The following is a 21,241-nucleotide window of genomic DNA, read 5'->3' as shown; positions in this document are numbered from 1 at the left end:
TCCCTCCCTCCCTCCCTCCGCGTCTCGCGCGCTGGCCCCCCCCCCGCCCTCGAGCGAAGCGGCCCGAGACATAAACAAACTCGGCGAGGGAGCCTCTCCTTCCGCCCCTCACGCGACGCCCCGAGCCGTTTCCCGAACCGCCGTCCGTGAGGCGGCCTCCGTGGCCCCTCGCTCTCCGCACCCCTCGGGGCCGCCATCCCTCTCTCTCTCTCCCGCCCAGACGGGGCCTCGTCGAAGGGGGACCCGGAGCCTCGCCTGCCTCCTTCCAGCCCCTCAGAGGAGGCTGCTGCCCGGCTTCAGCGAGGCGCCCTCCGCGGTGGGTGCCGACCAACGGTTTGCTCTGGGGGGGGGGGTGGGTTCTATTATTATTATTATTATTATTATTATTAGGGGTTCAATTATTATTATTCAGGGAAGTATTTAATGTGTGACATTTTTATGTATTTTTAATCCTCGTTGGAAGCCGCCCAGGGTGGCCGGGGAAGCCCAGCCAGAGGGGGGGGTAAAAATAATAAATATTATTATTATTATTATTATTAGGGGTTCAATTATTATTATTCAGAGACCTGGGAGAAGAGAGGGTTGAGGAGGACTGGAGGAAATTCAAGATTTATTTACAGAAATATTGTAATTTTGTTGAATGCTAAGAAGGATGCTAGATCATAAATAACTGCCCGCCACTGAATTAGATCTGATTTTGACGATAAGTGAGAATAAGGAAAATATAAATTTTTTGGAGAATTGCTAGATTTTATTTAAATGAGCGGAGATAAGATTGTAAACAAGTGGGTAATTTGCTTGGAAAAGAATTTTTTGTAACGATGTAAGTGGGAGCGGGAGATGTGAGGGAGTCCAAAGAAGTGACGAAATTATATTATGATATAAGTAATGTCGATTATTATTTATGCATTTGTATTCAAAAAATCTTAATAAATATGTAATAAAAAACCGAACAATTATTATTATTCAGGGAAGTTTTTAATGCGTGACATTTTTATGTATTTTTAATCCTCGCTAGAAGCCGCCCAGGGTGGCCGGGGAAGCCCAGCCAGATGGGCGGGGTACAAATAATAAATTATATTATTATTATTATTATTATTATTATTAGGGGTTCAATTATTATTATTCAGGGAAGTATTTAATGCGTGACATTTTTATGTATTTTTAATCCTCGCTGGAAGCCGCCCAGGGTGGCCGGGGAAGCCCAGCCAGATGGGCGGGGTACAAATAATAAATTTTATTATTATTATTATTATTATTATTATTATTAGGGGTTCAATTATTATTATTCAGGGAAGTATTTAATGTGTGACATTTTTATGTATTTTTAATCCTCGTTGGAAGCCGCCCAGGGTGGCCGGGGAAGCCCAGCCAGATGGGCGGGGTACAAATAATAAATTATATTATTATTATTATTATTAGGGGTTCAGTTATTATTATTCAGGGAAGTATTTAATGTGTGACATTTTTATGTATTTTTAATCCTCGTTGGAAGCCGCCCAGGGTGGCCGGGGAAGCCCAGCCAGATGGGCGGGGTACAAATAATAAATATTATTATTATTATTATTATTATTATTATTATTATTATTCAAACGGGGGGGGCGGGGGCGGCATGCTACCCTCTGGGGAGAATTTCTGCTGAAACAAACGAGCGGGGAGAGGGGCTAAAGGTGTAAGCTCACCCCACAATTTCTGATCATCCCCTTCTCTTTCATTCATTTACTTTTTTATTCTTACAGGGTCCTCTCCAAAAAGTAGGGCGAGGGGGGTTTACTGCTGGGCCCGTTAATCTTGGGGTGTCTCTCAGTCACCCCTTTCTCGAAGGCAGAACCCAGAACTGGGCGGGATATATGGCATTTCAGGAGCGCCATCCTCCACCCAGTGTCAACTCGTTTATGTGGGGCAGAATTAGAAAACGGGTCCCCAAACATGAGAACTTTAAAGGGCTTAGCTTTAGTTGGGGTCGTGCCGCTGTTGATACGGGATAAAACTGCAGAAAGCTATTGGCACTGGCAAGTGTGTTAATGATGCTGTTAAATGGCATGTTTTGTTGAACCAGTTTCTGGTGGTAAGAATGTGCAGTTGTTTGACTTTTGCAGCACTGTTCTTTAGGCATATATATATATATATAAGTAATTTATAAGTAATAGTTTAACTGCATGTCTTGCCATATTTACAGACACGTAAAGCATACGTATTCGTTTTCATATATTTATCGTTCTGAAATTGTGTTTATTTAATCCATTTTATAGAGCAGTGTCTGCTCAGTACATTAATGGGACATTCCCAGGCTACTGCAAATAAGATTGCAACCTATTTAGCATCACAGAAGGCAATTTCATCCTCTTTCTAATACATTTTGTCAAAACTTTGATTCTCATAAGTACATGCCTAAAAGCAGAAGATAGAAAGTCTGTTTTAAGAAGATCTCTGTACCTTTTGAAAAAACTTGCACCTTGTTCAGAAAACATCAACATGGAATATTAGCATTGTAGATTTTGATCCATAGTTTCTTGTTAGATAGTATTATTTGGGCCTTCTTGCTTGTGGAAGAAGAGACACCCTTATTATATTGAATTCTTTAGAAAGCAGGGAAGATGCCTCATGCTTATTCCTCTTGATTAAAAGATCTATTAGTTCTGTCTTTGAACCTTGGAGCTTCCAACAGTGGTGCAGCAAGATCCACTATAAACATTTCATCTGATACTTTTTCACAGTTACACTTCCATGAAATTATATAGCTCTTTTTGTTCAAAGCATGTTCCTTTGATGGGAACCATAGTTCCACAGACTCCTAAACTTAATCCTTAAGAGTACATGATACTTTCTTAGAAAATCCTTGTTAATCTTCTTCTGAAGACTATGCTTGTGTGCCAGTGTTTTCAAAAGATCAATGAGCTTCCCTTTTGCAATCCTACATAGGAATAAAATGACAGCTACACTGTCAGTAATAGTTCCTATTGGTGACCTTTCTGTCATCTGAAGTGTTTAATAAGCACAAAGTTTAGAGAGTGAATAACAGTATTTATTTAGTTATCTATTTTCCAAAAAAAAACCCCTATAGTATTAAGTTAATTTTTTTTGCTTTATTTTTATCACCATTCTTTATATTTTGCACAGAAAGTAGGAGTATAAATTAGTCATCCAAGGCTGCTACAAGAAATTCAACAAAAGCTACCAATTAAAAATATCTGAAGAAGTGTGCATGCACACGAAAGCTTATACCCAGAACTAACTTAGTAGGTCTCTAAGGTGCTACTGGACAATTGTTTTAATTAATTTATTTCAATTAAAAATAGCTATTAAAGAAGTAACAACCAACCATATTCCCACACTTTGGGGCTGCAATTCCTCATTCATTAAAAGTATTTCTGCTTTCTTGCAAAAATTATTACCCCGTCCCTTGAACAACTTATTCAGGGTGTTGTCCAAAAAGGGGCCAGCTATTTCTGGGCCTATTAATCTTGGGCATGCTCTCAGTCACCATATTGATTAATGCACCTAGAGCTTAACGGGATATGGTATTTCTAGGTTACATAACTCTGCAAAATAGGGGGAAAAAAACTTATGAAACCTGATTCAGAAAAATGTGGTAGTTTTGTTTGTGAGGTCTTTTGGTTACTATATAAAACTCTGTAATCCATTTTTTAAAAAAGTGATTTAATGTACCAGTTCTCTTATAGTAAAATTGTGGATCTTTTTTCTTCCCCCACCCCATCCTTATATTGCTGTTACTTATCCAGGTAGCTTCTTGAAACAGCGGCTTGCTTCTAGACGCCTCCAAAGTTAAAATGGCCTCTGCAGTTATTAGTTCGGTTCCTACTACTGCATCACGGTTTGCTCTTTTGCAAGTTGATAGTGGCAGTGGATCCGATTCAGAATCTGGAAAAGGAAGAAACAGTCGAAATGGTGGAAAGTCCCAAGCTTCAGGTAGCAAGTCAACCACAAATGAAAAGAAAAAAGAAAAGAGAAGAAAAAAGAAGGAACAGCAGCAGAGTGAAGCCAATGAGGTGGTGTGACTGTTATGTTTCAATACTCAGTTGGGCCAGGTATCCACATACATGCAAAGGAAAAGTCAAAAAGTGAGGGATCAAGAATTAAGTATACTTGAGATGTGGTAAAGATTCCAGCAGGGGTTAGAAGTGGGAAGGTGTTTATGATCAGGTGAATCCTAAACACCTTTCTTTTAAAACTAGAATGGCATCCTAATCCAAAATGTTTATCTTTGGAAGGAGAAGTTTCTGAAGAAATCTGCCCTAAGGTAGGGCAGATGTTCGAGTGCTTCTTTTCTTTAATGTAGGTGTCTAGGTTCATAGCATATATTGGTGCATATGGTTCAGATAGTTTAAAAAAAAATACTGTTTGTGGGTGACAATGCCTATATACAAATATTATTATTATTTTTTAATAATATTTATTGAAATTTCCAAATATAGCAGAAAAAAGAAAAAGAACAAAACAAAACAAAACAAAACAAAAGAACATTTACTTTTAGGCCTTACTTTCATTAACATCCTTCCAGGACTTCCTCACCTCACCCCCTCTTATATTCCAATTCCATTAAATTAATTCAACAAGTTCTTACCCCAAATTTAAGCTTATTATCATTGACCCAATGTTGAAAATATTTTTTCCCCCTAAAATCGACCCCTGTTCCCTTCCATGAATTCCCCTCTTTAGTACGCAGAACAAAGTGAGATTAAAAAAAAATTAAAAAAAATAAAGAACAGAGTATAATTTTACACCCTTTGGATACCAGATTTCCCTCCCCCCTTTCCCGGTTATGATGCCCAATGTCCATCAGTGTCTACTGTCAGCCTGGAGACCCCACATCTATGTCCAAATCTCTCTCAGCTCCACTTTGCCGTCTTTTTAAAAGTCTTTGCCATCTTTTTGGTAGTCTTTAGTTTCAAACACCCAATCTTGGAAGGACTCTATCTCAAGAAGGTCCATTTTTTCCATCCAGATCTCTATGTTTAAAAGTAAAACTCATATTTTATTTCTTATTCCTTTTAAATCTGAATGTCCCAAATGTTCTCACTTCCAGCTTTGTCCAATTCTTGTTGTTCTCTTTCCTCGCTTTCCTCTGGTTTCTTTTCCTGTTCCACTGCAAAAACGTTCTAATTCCAAAAGCTTCTACTTCCTCTACAGAGGCTTTATTTGTTCAGGAACAAAAACTTGCGTCAAGTCCCTTCCATTCTTCAATAGATAGATCTATTGTCTCCTTTAGTGTAGAGACCTCTGTAGACAAAATAATGTTTCATTTCTGCAGCTTTCCCAGGAGATAAAAAGTCCTGTACTGTTCCATGCGTATTTTTCCACTTACAGCAATTCTTGGAGTGTCCCAAAGCCCCCTCTAGAGGGATTATGGTAACTCAGTTTCCTTCCAGATCACACCCAAAAGTCAAAGTAACTTGTTATCCCTTGTTTTCAACAATTTATATCCAGATTGTAACAAATATAACCAGCAAAGTCATTGTAGCAAAATTCTCTTTTTATTCTTCAACTTTGACAGCTACTTTGACAGCTGTCAAAATCTCTATAACTCCTCACCAGGCGCTCTCACGGATCACTCCCGGTTCCTGGGGGGGGGGGGGTTACACTTTAACTCACAAATTCACTTTTCTCCTCCAGCACAATCTTGTAATTTTCCATCGTGAAATTAATAACTTTATCAATAAAAAGTAGACCTTTCTCTCGATCTTAGTTGTCAGATCCTTGCTTTAAATCCTCTACAACAGGGGGGAGACAGACTTCCTTTTTGCACCTCCCCCGCTCGTTCCAAATTTAAATTTTTTTTTCCCTTTTAAATCTGATTTTCCAATTACTCACGGGTTGTTCTTTTTAGTCCAAATTTTCAATGGAAGAAGTCAGCGCTCTCCATCAAATGGCATGCGGCTTCGCTCGGCAGGGGAAGCAGAGGACTCATAGCACCACGCCACCCCCCGTCCCCCGCTCCGGAGCCTTTAAAAAGGCTCCTTCGCGGGTCGGGGGGGTTGCAAACGGTGCCCACCGAGTCACCAAGTCCGTGGGTTGCAGCGCCCATGGTTTTTGAGGGTCCCCGCGTCGCCGGCGCGGCGGGACCCAACCCCTGCCGAGCAGGCTCCCTCCGGAGCTCGGAGGGAGTCCGCCATTCGGCGACGGCGCCAACCCGGAAGTCTATATACAAATATTATTGAGTAGTATTAAGTGTTACTCAGTTTTCAAACAAATACTAAATTAGCAGTACTTCTAGAACATACTATGAATTATTTTGAACTTGGAAGACTTCCTCAATTTTGCTTCCTATCTTACTATATTGCAGCTACTCATGATATTTGTAATGCATCTGTTGCTGTGGAATTCATGTCAGGTTATATCAAATTGTGCTAGCAAAAGCACTTCAGGCAGGGCGCCTGATTTTCACTGATTGCCCCTGAAGGTTATGGGACCATGTGGAACAGTGGGATATGGCACAGAGGACTGGAATTGATGGGAAGGGTTTGTGGCAATGGGGCACCTCACTTTAACTTTACCTTTTGAGCTTTACATTAGGAGAAGCACTTCAGCTTACATAAAACCACCATTGGCTACAACCCACCATTATTGATATTTTAAAATACCATACTTTTATTCCTATTTTCAGAGAAAACTAGTCTCCCAAAGCATCATGTCATTCAATAATTCAGTATAGTTCTGGTGGTAGGCGCAATACATAAATGAAAAAGAGATACATTTGTGCTTACTACTTACAAAGGGAAAGGGAAAGGTAGGGGGGGTCAGTTTGAGAATGCTGGAATGATGTGGTGAATTGTATATTACATTTAGTTTGGGCCCAGCTGATCTTTCCTTGTTCCTCTGGCCATTTGTACACAGGGAACCTAACTTGTGTTTATTGTTCTAGCCAGTTTAGACCACCAACATTATGTGAGGGTTTCTTCTTAATCAAATCACCAGAATAATGTAAGGCACTTCAGAGCAAACCTACACTGAGGTTTCACAGTGTCTGATACACAGTGTTTGTCACAGTGTTTGATACTTTATAAAAATATTTATTTATGTTCATTGTTTTTATAGCTCAGAAATCTCGCTTTTAAGAAAATCCCTCAGAAAAGTTCCCATGGAGCTTCTTTGTCTCAGCACGAGCAAGCATTAAATAATTCAGCAAGGAAAGATTCTCAGGAAGAGAACTGGCAAGAGTGGAGACAAAGAGATGAACAGGTAATTCATCAAATATGTTATTTTAAAGTTTTAAGTGTTCGTGATTCTTCATTTTAACCGCTGCACCTGCTTTGTATGCATTAGCATTGGCAGGCATTTGGGTCAGGTTTGAAAGAAAGCTCTATTAAACACAATAGGACTTAATTCTGCATAAACGTGCAAATGATCAGGCTATAACTTTCAGCAATCATGAGCGTGTGTTCTGAGAAAAAAGTTACATTTAGTTCATTGAGATTTATTCTCTAGTCAAGGTGCCAAATAATATCATTTGCTAGCCACCCCTTCACCCTTTGGTTCCTGGTAGGTTACAACAATTAAAACACAATGCTAAAAGCTGTTTAAAACAACCAACAATCAAATAAGGTGGATCCTAAAAATATACATCTCTAGCATCAAAAGAGGTGTGTCCTCAGCAATTTCCCGAAGCTATATAATGAAGATGCTAGATATACCTCTTTTGGGGAGGGAGTGACTGATAAGTAACTGACATATGATACTAAGAGGGTGGTGTATGTTTGAATAAAACCCTGCCACATGGTACACTTTTTCATCTTGTTTCTTCAGTTGACTTCTGAAATGTTTGAAGCTGATCTTGAAAAAGCTTTACTTCTCAGCAAACTGGAATATGAAGAACACAAAAAGGTATTCCCTTCTCTAAATATGATTAAAACACAAATACAGTGGTACCTCCGGTTGCGGAGAGGAACTGTTCCGGAGCTCCAGTCGGACCCCGAGATTTCTGCAGCTGGAGGGACCGCTTCTGCGCATGTGCGCACGGCATTAGACCACTTCTGCGCAGGCACGTGCGTCAAAACCCGGAAAAATACTTTCGGGTTTGCCGCATTCGCATCCTGAAGGATACAGAACTGGAGGTGTATGTATCCAGAGGTACCACTGAATTCTTAACAATGCACTTTTTATGAGCCTATGTACAGCTGTAGTTTTTTTGCTAGATTCAGTTGAGTTAATAGCAGATCAAGAAAATATTGCCTGTGGTAATAGTAGTGGTGAAAACAGAATTCTTTCTTATGTAGTTTCGTGTACAATCCTGGATGTGTTGTTTACTTGTTTAGAGAGGCCAGTTGCATAGACATGGGTTCAAAATACTAAGCAAGAGACTAAATTGCTTTATATTGTTTCTTTTTTTTATTATTAATTTTTTAGAAAAATTTTCTTTTACAGATTTAAATAACACATTCATATCCACTATAATACAAAATTCTTTTGGACTTCCCCCCGCTCCCTCCACAATCCTCATAATTTTAAATTTATTTCACATTTCCTTTATGATTGTATTGCCAGTTGATTAATCTTTACAGCTCTTATCCCTCTTACAATACCCTTTCTCATCACAAAGCCTCTTTAAATCCAACTAGCGTTGTCTGTTCATCACAAATATTTTCCAGATAAATCGTAAACTTTCTCCAGTCCTGTGTGAACTTGTGATCTTTCTGATATCTAATTTTTCCTGTCAGTTTGTCTAATTCAGCAAAATCCATCAGTTTCCGTCTCCATTCTTCCAATGTTGGTAATTCTTCTTGTTTCCATTTTTGAGCCATAAAATGCTTTATATTGTTTCAAAATATTTCTTTGCGTAACTTGTTTTCCCTTTGGCAGTGTTTAAGCATAATGTTCTATTATTTAGTCTCTCAAAGACAGATGTATAAGGTGTTTTTTTTTTCTTTACAGGAATATGAAACTGTTGAAAGTGCTTCTCCTCCATCAAAAGCTGTGCACAAGAAAGAGAAAAGAAAAAATCAGCAGGGAAAAGACAAACCTCTCACTGTGTCTTTAAAAGATTTCCAGTCTGATACTAACATTGGTAAGTTTTTAGTGCTAAATGTTTCGTAGAATCATTAGGTCTGTTAAAGAGTCACAAGATGTAGACACCTGTCAGGTTAGGAATTCAGATTCAGGATTCAGACTTCACTTCCATCGCCAAGAGTGTGAGTAGGGGGGCTTTTGCCAATTCCCCCTTTGTACCCTCAGATATGTTCCAGAGTATTGGGGGATTGATTGAAACAATCTGGGAAGTGTTTGTGTCCTGGGGGTGGGTGGAGAATTGGCAAAATATGATTCTTCCCCTTTGGTTAGTGAGATCTTTCTGCTTAATCAGAAGTCTCCCATGGACAGAATGCCTGTACAAAGAACTAAAGTGAAACTTTACACTGCTTTGATCTTTAAATACTGTTTAAATACTGCTGAGAGAAGGATATAGTAGAATTAGCATAGCTGGACTCTCTCCTTCTATTCCCCAGAAAAGGTGGTCCAGCAGGACAGCTAAAACAGTTTTAGTTTTAACACCAGCCCCAAAACTACTTTGAAGGACCTCTAAACTGGTTTCATCCCAGAAAACCAGGGGCCATTTTGCAAATCACACGCTTCATCACACTTTGTGGCAAATTTGATACTCAGTTGCAGTAGTTTAGTTTCAGGTGGGTCAAGTGGTGCTTTGTTACTAGATTTATAAATCTGGCAAAACAGAATACAAGGAATTTAAAGTGTGAATGGAAATTTTAGCTTAAACTTAGAGAATCTTATTTATAATTTAGCAGAGTATGGCACTGAAATATTCCTGGATAATCAGTTTTAGGGTTTTCGTCCACAAATTAAATTTAATCTGTAATTTACATTTCATGTTGTTTCAGATCACCTTCCCAAAAAGCAGGAGGTAAGTACCTAATCAAACAAAAATAATGCTTGAAGTATCTAATGAGGGAATTCTTTAAATGGCACTGTTAATTTTTCCACTTTCTTGGCAAGCATTAGTGCATGCTCTGTTCTAAATAAGTCACATGAAAATATTGTTTCTGGTTCTGTTGGGGAGACTTAAGTGAACAGCAGGAACCTGGATATTGTGAAGAAATTGTATATGAAAGATTGTGCTATTAAATTAACATTTCAGCACAAGCTTTTTAAAGATTTTTCAGTGAATAATTTCTGTGGCTGCACCAAATTTTTTGCACTATTTTTAACAAGGAAAGTGGGCTCTTGAAAGTTCAAAATGGTCCCTTGAGAAACCTAATCAGTTCTTATTAGCTGTCTCTCTTGTACCTGTTCACAGCCTAATCTTTGGTTGTTTAGTTGCTATAATTTTTTGTTTCTAGCTTCTCTTTTGGCTTCTTTCTGAATGACTATGTGATCTCAGCTAATCATGGTCCAGGTAGTAAATGCGATGACATCATAGTACTCAGTAGTCGGTCTAAGTGTACTACATGATGACATCACTTTGGGCAAATTAAGCCTTGGCTTTTACCCTTAAACTGAATGATGCAATGCTTTCTTGCTGTGCTGGGAAGGCAAAGAATGAAAGCATTGTAGCAAGAGAATGGTTACTTGGTATTCCATGTTTGCTGCATTACAGGGCCAGCAAATTTAGAACGTGATTAAAATAGTATCTAAGCATTATTAAAACAATGCTAATTTTTTGCCTGATGCAGTTACCAAGACCTATTGTAGGGATGGAGGGCATTTAGAAAAAAATATATTATTGTAATTTGCTTTAAAGCTGAAATTTCATATTTAGATTGGAATTTCATATATAAACCTTAGAATTACTTATTAAGTTGCTGAATTGTTTTACTAGAGATTAATTATAGTTTCTTGGCAGGAATTGAGCTCTTCACATACTGTCTTGCATGATGGTGAATTCTTCAATAGACTGGAAGACGATGTGCACAAAATAATTACTAGGGAGAAAAGAAGAGAGCATATCACAGATAATGGAATGGACAACAGTACATCACGTGATCCCACACATGTATGTTAAATGAACATTCCTGAAAGTATACTGTCCTGATTATAATTGTTGTTGTTGTTGTTGTTGTTGTTGTTTAGTCGTGTCTGACTCTTCGTGACCCCCTGGACCAGAACACGCCAGGCACTCCTGTCTTCCACTGCCTCCCGCAGTTTGGTCAAACTCACGCCGGTAGCCTCGAGAACGCTGTCCAACCATTTCGTCCTCTGTCGTCCCCTTCTCCTTGTGCCCTCCATCTTTCCCAACATCAGGGTCTTTTCCAGGGAGTCTTCTCTTCTCATGAGGTGGCCAAAGTATTGGAGCCTCAGCTTCACAATCTGTCCTTCCAGTGAGCACTCACTGATTATAATAGAGAAGGTGAAATTGAGTAGCTGCTTAAAAGTGCATATAGGTATGAAAAGGCCACTAAATTTCCTCTTCTGAGAAATATCTGACAAGGAAACTCTAACTTTAAGAACGGGTGTCTGAGTTTCCCTGTTTTACTCTTCCATTTTTCATTTTGTGTAGTGCCTTTGGATCGTAAGCCCCTGGCATGGATTGCCTTGTTTTTACTTTTTATTCATCTTTTTAGCTGAAGAGTTGAGTAAAAGTGGTTTAAATAATGTGTGCCACAGGGTTTGGTGTGTTTGTTCACCTACCCTAGGAGTGGAGAACCCGTGGCTCACCAGATGTTGCTGAGCTACAGCTCCCATCATCCCTGTAGAGTTGGAAGGGAGCCTGAATGTCATCTAGCCCAATCCCCTAGAATGCAAGAATCTCAACTAAAGCATCCATGACAGATGGCCATCCAACCTCTCTTTAAAAACCTCCCTTTCTTGTAACTTGAAGCCATTGGTTCAGGTCCTACTCTCTGGAGCAGGAGAAAAGAAGCTTGCTCCATCTTCCCTGTGAAAGCCCTTTAGAGATTTGAAGATGGCTATCTCCTCACTCTCTTCTTATCTAATAATAATAATAATAATAATAATAATATATTTTATTTATATCCCACCCTCCCCAGCCGAAGCCGGGCTCAGGGCGGCTAACAACACTAAAACAGTGCAACATTATAAAAACATTATAAAAATTAATTAAGATCAAAATTGATGGCAACCATAAACTAAAGTTTTGTAAAGATTGCCAAAGGAGGGAGTCAGGCTGCGCCCTGACCAAAGGCCTGGTGGAACAGCTCTGTCTTGCAGGCCCTGCGGAAAGATGTCAAGTCCTGCAGGGCCCTTGTCTCTTGTGACAGAGTGTTCCACCAGGTTGGAGCCGCAGCCGAAAAAGCCCTGGCTCTAGTTGAGGCCAGCCTAACCTCTCTGTGGCCTGGGACCTTCAAGATGTTTTTATTTGAAGACCGTAAGTTCCTCTGTGGGGCATACCAGGAGAGGCGGTCCCGTAGGTACGAGGGTCCTAGGCCGCATAGGGCTTTAAAGGTTAAAACCAGCACCTAGGCTAAACATGCCCAACTTCCTCAGCCGTTCCATATAAGGCTTGGTTTCCAGACCATTGATCATTTTGGTCACCCTCCTCTGTGCACATTCCAGCTTGTCAATACAGTGGTACCCCGGGTTAAGTTCTTAATTTGTTCCGGAGGTCCGTACTTAACCTGAAACTGTTCTTTTTTTTTTAAGCATTTATTAATTTTCCAATAAAAACATCCAATTAACATATCAAATCAAATCCAATAAAAATAAAAAACTAAAATAAAAAAGGTCCAATTGTCTTCCAAATTGTAATAATTTTGTTTTGACTTCCCACGGTCTGAATTTCAAAGCGCATTCAACATCATAGTCCTGCCTCTCATCATCCTCAATGTTATTCATAATTCCATGTCCGATTTTCCCCTTCCACATTTTGACTCTGGTTCTACGATCCTCATTCATGTCAGAAAACAGATACTTTTTTTTCCTATGGAGTGCAGATTTGTCCGTATATTGTACTCCTTCAGCTGTTTTTTCATCGCACCGCTTAATTTAATTGCATCCAATTTCAAAGTTCTGTCCAGCTCTTTGAGAGTTGTTATTTTGGCAGCTCCCAGATCGTTAATCTTTCCCGTCCAGGTGTTATCAAATAAACAGAGAGAAATTTCCTTCTGTAACCTCCTTGTTGATTTGTCTTAAACAGACTGTTTGCAATGTAGCCATATATCAGACAGTTAGCAATTGGCCTTTGGAATCCTCCCAGTCCCCCCTCTGGGCCCTAGAGGGGGGCTGCGAGACATCCATTTAGCCCTCTCTAGCTCGTAATCAAAAAAACATCTTTTTGTAAACAGTTGTATATGTAATATTGCTTCCAGTCTTTATAACCAACCATCCGTTAGCTCCTGCTTCTCTTAATCAGGGAAGTATTTCAGATATTCAATAACGACGTGGTGAGAGAAGCCATTTTGTCCTTTGTCCTTTGTTTTCGTCTTTAACAGACATTTCTGGTCTTAGAAGAGAAGTGGCTGCGAGTAGATCCCAATTATATATGAAAGTCCATCTGAACTCACTTTCTGAAGAGCAATTTAAGTTCTTAATAAGGCTTGGCATGCATTACGGATTGTTGATATTAAGGATAAAAGAATGTTTTTTTACATACCAAGCCCCTCCACATTCCAAACGTCATGATGAGGATCTCTTTGAAGTTCGATCTTTTGCACCAGAGACTGTACATACTGCAGGTTTTTTCCAGCTTCTTCAATTCAGAGCGTGTCTGTTTGTTTTCCAAATCTTTATATTTTCCCAAACAGATGCGTCCGGCTATGGGGTGGCGTCGCAGGAGTGTCAGCCGTCCCTAGCTCCATGACCCAGTGCCCCTGCCGTCTGCCACATCGGCAATCTGGGGCAGACCGCGGGTCGTTGAGACAGTCCTCCCCTGCCCTGGGGAGGCTGCCAGGGCTAATTACCCCCATATCAGCCCTGAATTATCGGAACGGCTGAGGTCCGATTGTGTGGGATCAGCCATTTTCCACCGCCGGAAACACTTAACCTGAAACTGTTCTTAACCTGAAGCACCACTTTAACTAATGGGGCCTCCTGCTGCTGCCGCGCCGTCGGAGCATGATTTTCTGTTCTCATCCTGAAGCAAAGTTCTTAACCTGAAGAACTATTTATGGGTTAGCGGTGTCTGTAACCTGAAGCGTATGTAACCTGAAGCGTATGTAGCCTGAGGTGCCACTGTACCCTTCTTAAACTGTGGCACTAAGAACTAGACACACCATTCCAGGTGTGGTCTGACCAAGGCAGAATAGAGTGGTATTACTACTTCCCTAGATCTGGACACTATTCTTCTGTTGATGCAGCCTAGAATAGCATTAGCTTTTCTCGCTGCTACACCACAATGTTGACTCATGTTAAGCTTGTGATCTACTAAGACCCTTAAATCCTTTTCACATGTATTACTGGCAAGCCAGGTGTCCCCTGTGAAACTGGTTATTCCTGCCTAAGTACGATACGTTTGTCCCTATTGAAATTGATTTTGTTAGTTTGGGCCCAGTTCTCCAATCTGTTAATGTCATCTTCAATCCTGATTCTGTCTTCTGTAGCATTGGTTACCTCTGCCAGTTTGGTGTCATCTGCAGATTTGATGAACATCCCCTCAATTCCTATGGCACCCCACTTCTCCCTCCCCCCAGATGACAAGGAACCATTAATGAGTATCTTTGGGTTCAGTCAGTCAACCAGCTACAAATCCACTTCACATTTACCTCATCCAGCCCACATTTTACCAGTTTCTGCACAAGAATATCATGGGGGACTTTATCAAAAGTGGTACTGAAATCATCCACAGCATCCCCCTGATCCGCTAAGCTTGTAACTCGGTCAAGAAAAGAAATTGGATTTCAATGGGCATTTCTTGTTTTGAGAAACCCAGGCTATGTCTTAGTCATCACAGCATCCTTTCCTAAGTATCCCTAGACTATCTGTCTAATTATATGTTCTAGGACCTTTCCTGACACCAGCATCAAGCGGTTCAGTAGTTACATGGGTCTTCTCTCCCCCCCCCCCCCTTTTCAAGATGGCGACAAGATTTGCCTGCCTTCAGACTGCAGGGACCTCACCTGGGAGTGGGTTGTAGTTGGCAACATGAGCAGAACCACAGGTTCCCTATACCTGCCCTACCTGAACTCTGGACAGGTCAACTTTTAATGCTGCTCCGAATTTCAGGGGCAGCTTACCCTCTGGGTAATGACTGAAATTTCTTTGTAGTGAAATAATTTTTGACCAACTGTAATAGCTTCCTGAATGAGGAAACATTTTGGACTAAAAATCAGTGTTCTATGTCAGTTTCCATAGAATATGTGACCATATAGTAAGTTCCATTGTATTTTTTAAATACGAAAAGTTTAAATTGCTAGCATTTTAAAGCATACCTATGTTCATTTGTTACTTTTGAAAGTATTTTGAATGCTAGTTCACATCTCAACTTTGTTAAGGGCATAAAATTCATTTTACATTGTATCTCTCTCTTTAAAATCTGGAGGATTTTGTATTGAAAGACGGAAGAATAGAGAGACTAAAGCTGGAACTTGAGAGGAAAGATGCAGAAATCCAGCAATTAAAGAGTGTAATCACTGAATGGGAGGTATGTAATGGGTTTCTTTATGCAGGATTGAATTTAAACAAATGTTTAGATTGAAAATATTTATTGTATTAGCCTTTTCAAAGCACTGCTTTTCAAAATAAAAATTACATTTAATCTATATTAGGAGATTTTTACTTAGTAAAAAAGGGTTATTATTTAAAGGCTTTCAGTGTACGCTGTCAGTCCTCCATCCCCAGCCTTAGAAAGTCCACATGACGACATAGTAATTGTAAATCAACCGTTTTCTTACTGTTTTCTTTCATATATATTCTTTATTCTACCAGTTAATGCTGCTGTAAGGAGAAAACTTAGTAATTATAGGTGTTTCTACCACATGAGAGAGTTGGACATGTTGCATTAAAAGTTCACATTTATAAATAATTAACTACTTGTCAACAGTTTGTTAATGTTCAGAAGAATTTGGTTCAGTGGGGGGGGGGGATAACCACAGACTTGGTATGTGTTTACTAGAATCTTAAGAGTTGGAAGGGACCAAAGGGTCATCTAGCCCAACCCCCTGCAATGTAGGAATATCAACTAAAGCATCCATTGACAGATGGCCATCTACCGTCTACTTAAAAACCTCCAAGGAAGGAGAGTCCACCACCTCTCATGGGAGTCTGTTCCACTGTTGAACAGCTCTTACTGGTCAGAAGGTTTTTCAGAATGTTTAGTCAGAATCTCCTTTCTTGTAACTTATTAGATATTTTTGTTGCATTTATGAATGTTGCCAAGAGTAATTATTTTTAGTACGTTGCCCACCTCATCTGTTTAATTGTCAGTAGGGATCAGGTGGCGCTGTGGGTTAAAGCCTCAGCGCCTAGGACTTGCCGATTGAAAGGTCGGCGGTTCGAATCCCTGCGGCGGGGTGCGCTCCCGCTGCTCGGTCCCAGCGCCTGCCAACCTAGCAGTTCGAAAGCACCTCCGGGTGCAAGTAGATAAATAGGGACCGCTTACCAGCGGGAAGGTAAACGGCGTTTCCGTGTGCGGCTCTGGCTCGCCAGAGCAGCGATGTCACGCTGGCCACGTGACCCGGAAGTGTCTCCGGACAGCGCAGGCCCCTGGCCTCTTAAGTGAGATGGGCGCACAACCCCAGAGTCTGTCAAGACTGGCCCGTACGGGCAGGGGTACCTTTACCTTTACCTTTTAGGGATCAAGGAAGATTAATTGATCTTTGAAGGCAACAGTCAACCTTATATAAATGGGGCACTTTTGTGAATTTCCAGCTCAAAAATATATTTCTCTTTTTCGCTGCCATCCTCTCCTCTGATTCTTGAAGCTCACCCACACATACACTTTTATCAGAAATGGAATTTGGGGGATCTTGAGTGTACTTGTGTTATTATATTTTCATTTTGTCCCATTGATTAGAGATTGATTTTAAAATGTTAAGGCACCAATTCTAAATACACTTACTGGGCAGTAAGTTTCAGTGAACATAGACATGGATAAGATTGCACTGTACAACCAATACTCTAATGCCCATATTGTTTAAATATGCCATTTGCATTAATTGAACTTTTAAAACGTTTAGGCAAAGTATAAGGAAGTGAAAGCACGAAATGCACAGCTGTTGAAAATGCTGCAGGAAGGAGAGAGTAAGTAGTGCTTCGTTTGTTAAATATTAAAATTCTTTTAAAATCCTATGTTCCTTAAATCTATCTGCAAATTGTTTGGACAGTGCTAAGACAAATAGGCTTGTTCAGTTTTTATTTCATAGCAGCCCTATGCAATCTGTGACCCTGCATGGCTGAATGCAGCCCATCAGACATTTTTTGTGGTGCTTGAAAAATGTGCCTCTAACTATTCTCAACATCTTTAAAAATAGAAAGTCTAATCTTTTTTGTTTTGTTTTAAAACTTTAGTGAAAGATAAAGCCGAAATACTGCTTCAGGTCGATGAATCTCAGAGTATTAAGAATGAGCTGACTTTACAGGTAAACATTTCTGCAATATATTTTAAAAAGCACACTAAATCAAAATATCAGAACAACTGGGTTGGAAGAACTATGAGTAGTGTTATGTTCATGGAACAGGACCTTCCCTCTGCACCCAGCTTAGATGGATTAATTTCAGTGAGGAAAAATTAGTAAAATGTAATCCTATCTTTTCTCTTTGCAACGGCAACTTTATATAGTTTCCTGCAATTCTCAAAATATTGTGAACTTGCTGCCAGAAATGATACATGTTGCCACATTATTTCCAGGGAAAGTTATCAGGCAAGAATTTTGAAACTCAGCTAATAGGCAAAATAGTACATACTGATTTTCTTTTTCATTAGTGCTGTCATAGGCATGTAACTTTATTATCTTCAAAATGTCACTTTGTTAAGAGACAAGACAGTAGTTGTTGAGCTTTTATTTTGCTTTTTAAGGTTACCAGCCTTCATGCTGCTCTGGAACAAGAACGATCTAAAGTGAAGTTACTGCAAGCAGAGCTAACAAAATATCAGGTAACGTTACTAGCTACTTCATAAGTAAACAGAAACTCACAAGAGAAACTTTTCTTTTACCCATCCCACCACTGCAGCTGCCAATACTCCTAAAAAGCCTCTCCAGGAAGTTTGGAGGTCTTGAACAGTGTCAGAGAAGCAATGGGAGCTGCTAGAGGAAGGGGGACAAGAAACTTTTCCTTCAGTGAACTTACTTAGGATCCAAGCCTGTTTGTTTATGTTTACATACCAAGTTTGTGTCTGTTTGCTCTAAAAAGGAGCTTTTAAAGCAGACTTTACAAATATTTCCTCTGGATCCACTGCATTCAGTGAATCTCCTTTTCTGTCTTGTTGTTTAGTGATCTGCACAATTCCCCCATCACCATAATTGTTTATTACCCTGTTATCTCTAATTAGCAGTTTATATATAATATATACACACACACACAGAGAGAGAGAGAGAGAGAGAGAGAGAGAGAGATACACCTGTAGATACATAGATACACACATACAGACACACACACACACAAATAATTACCATATCGGCCCAAATATAAGACGCACCCGCAGATAAGCTCAACCTTTAAAATTCAAGGCTTATTTGCGGGTGTGGCCTGCCTGCCAGCACTACTGCCCTGAATGGGGGACGGCCGGCGCCCCACTTCCCAAGCCGGCGCTTGGTTTTGAGCGCACTGCTCACCTACCTCCCAGCACAACCACCTCCCAGCACTACCTCCCCAAGCCAATGCCGGGGGAGGCTTGGAAGCAGTGGGCAGGCTGCGTGTCGTTGCCCCATGCTCCCGGGCTGCTTCCAGGGAGGAGGAGCCGTACTGCTTTGCCGGTGGCCTCCACCCCTTCCCCCTTCCTTACAGTGGCTCGGGGTAGGCTTGGACGATGCGGTTGGGACGGGCGCTGCTGTCCCACACCCCCGACGGCCCTCGTGGGCAGCTGTTTCAGCAGCGATACCATAAGGTTGCGAATATAAGCCACACTTTAACTTTTCACAATCAGAATTTGGAAAAAAAATGAGGCTTATATTCAGGCCAATACAGTATCTATCCTGTGTGAGGGAGGCATCCAGACATGAGTCACTTCCACCCAGGACAGGCAGGGTCACATAATACAGCTATGAAGACCTGGGCAGGCAGTTCTTAATTCTCCTCTCACACACATCCTTTCTTTGTGTATATGTTGTACTTCAGTGTGCAATAAACAGCAACTTGAGGATACTATTAAGTCTCCTCCCTAGTATTATGCTCAAGATCCACAAGTGTATTCACTTGTTTCAGCAACAGTGAGCATCCGTCTAAAGAAAGTGCTGCTTATGGGTGATGAATCACACCTTGAGAAGGGAAAGGACAAGTGATTTCTATTCCTCCTAGAAAAAAATAACCTGTGAAAAGGGAGAGAATCCACCCATTCTTTCAGAACTGTTTCTCTCCTTCCCAGAGGGCTCTTGTGGGAAGTGGCAGTATTGAAGAGGCACAGCTAGTGCTTTCTGCAAAAGCCCTGATTTGGGGGGAAATTTAGCAATTTTTTGTTGATACTTAGGTTTTCATAACACAAGCTTTTTTCCTTCTGTGTTATAGGCTGGAAGAAAAGGGAAAAGAAATTCAGAGTCTGATCAGTGCAGGTGATCACATTTGTACCAAAATCAGAGCAAAAAATAAATTTGATCTTCAGGGGTTTTGCAGAAATGTATTTGTACTACTGCTTAACTATGCAGTTTTCTGGGTTTGGGAGTGAAGTTTAATTGACTAATGTTCTGAATATTCAATCTATTGCACTTCTAGTATAAAGAAGAGAAGCTGGAAACTAATGTTACAGTGATGCTCAAACCTTGTTTGTCCTAATGCTACACCTAGTTTTTCATCACTCAATAAAGTTTTTGTCATTTTTATGACCCTGGTGTGTTTAATGTTTTTAGCCTTATTGAAATTGTTGGCCCATACTGTATTTCTATGCCATTTCCATCCTTTGTACATTCTGCTTTTTCACACATCCACTCAATTTTGGGTGCTTGACTTGTTTAACCTAGTACTGAGGAGGGCATAATAAAAAAGGGGAAAGCAGTGGTTCTGGACAAGGCCTTCTGAGGGTAACATCAGACCACAGGGTCTGCAACAAGAACTCCTGCCAACACTGTTTTGAAGGGTTCAGTAATTATGTAATGAACTTCAAATGATTAATGCTGTCACTTCACCTTTAGTCTTTCTTATATATAAACAAGATTCCTTAAGCTAGGGTTGTCATGTACATTTACTTGCTTTGTGTTCTCTTTTTTGCTCTTCAAGATATGGCAACCCTGTGCGGTACGGTTCTTTCCAAAAAGAAATAAAGCCTTTCTTCCTTACTCCAGTCCTGCCACATAGAAAATGTCCTAGATTCCCCCCCCCCCCGCAAAAAGATTATCTTAATTTTTTTTTAAATCTCATGGTTTAACAGGTTTATAATTCTACAGTTCTTCAACATGGCTTACAAACATGTTTAAGTAAATATATTTATACTCTCAGCAAGGGCTTGCTTAGAGTAGAGCAGCAAGGATGTCCTCAGTGCCCAACACATACTTTTTCTTCCGCCACCTTTCACTTTAAAGTCCCAAGGCAGGTTACAACATTAAAAGACAACATTAAAAACAAGTTGCAACATAACATTGGAGCTGTTCCAGTTCTTCCTACAAATTGGCTTGAACAGAACCTAAGAGGACAATTGGGTTCCCTTGCTAATTTTAGTGCAGCTCTCATTTAGTTTTTCTTTAAAATACATCAACCAAACATCAGTTTATCAGATTATGCGGCTCATAGAAGGTACCAACCCCCAAGTGTTTCTTCACACCACCTACATACTGGACAAGCAGTAGCTTTGAAGATATGATTAGTATGCAAGGCTCAGCCTGTTCCTTTGCATATAAGTTGGCAACACCTCCTCTTATTGAACACAATCCTGAACTTGTCATCGATGGACATCTACGGCATGAATAACACTTAAAAAGTGAAGCTGGATGACAATGACAGATAACAAGCTGCCGCTGCTGTAAGATGCAAGCAAATACCCTTTTCTTGAAGGTTAACTAAATAGGAAGAGGCTTGAACAGAAAAAGAAATAAGGCAGGGGTGGGGACTGTGCTCAGGGCTCTCTATCCAGCCTGCAGGACTCTTGCCTTGCCAGGCCCACCCCAGTCTTTAATCTGTGCCCCGAGACAGCTGCTGTCTGGCTGGAGCGCCCTTTGAACTATGACAACGCCTCTTGCTTGTCCTCAGAGGTGCCCAGAGAGGGACGTGTTTCTGCATAAACCCGCCTTAGGTTGCT

At 40.4% G+C, this 21,241-nt stretch overlaps 1 protein-coding gene and 1 long non-coding RNA gene across 3 annotated transcripts in view; one reads left to right on the top strand and one right to left on the bottom strand.

Moving 5' to 3' along the window:
- Positions 1-111: 111 nt before the first annotated feature.
- GKAP1 (G kinase anchoring protein 1) lies at positions 112-19,835 on the top strand. 2 transcript variants are annotated; one of them, XM_079996136.1, is made up of 12 exons: positions 112-316; positions 3,744-4,010; positions 7,057-7,200; positions 7,765-7,842; positions 8,890-9,022; positions 9,849-9,871; positions 10,811-10,960; positions 15,401-15,502; positions 17,037-17,100; positions 17,368-17,438; positions 17,876-17,953; positions 19,522-19,835. In XM_079996136.1, the coding sequence occupies exons 2-12, from the start codon at positions 3,792-3,794 to the stop codon at positions 19,567-19,569; spliced, it is 1,110 nt and encodes a 369-aa protein (XP_079852262.1). In that variant the 5' UTR covers positions 112-316; positions 3,744-3,791; the 3' UTR covers positions 19,570-19,835. The 2 variants fall into 2 exon arrangements, with proteins under 2 accessions (XP_079852262.1, XP_079852263.1); XM_079996137.1 differs by having other exon boundaries at positions 112-320; positions 3,748-4,010.
- LOC307227076 overlaps positions 11,277-21,241 on the bottom strand; it is a 142,516-nt gene continuing 132,551 nt past the window's right edge. The window contains exons 2-3 of the long non-coding RNA XR_013843783.1: positions 12,384-13,906; positions 11,277-11,884 (exon numbers count right to left, since the gene is read on the bottom strand). This is a non-coding gene — a long non-coding RNA (uncharacterized lncRNA). The remainder of the gene's footprint in view (positions 11,885-12,383; positions 13,907-21,241) is intronic.

The sequence above is a fragment of the Podarcis cretensis genome, assembly GCF_951804945.1.
Source record: "Podarcis cretensis genome assembly, chromosome: 11".
Taxonomy (NCBI): domain Eukaryota; kingdom Metazoa; phylum Chordata; class Lepidosauria; order Squamata; family Lacertidae; genus Podarcis; species Podarcis cretensis.
This window is presented reverse-complemented; position numbering and strand designations above follow the sequence as displayed.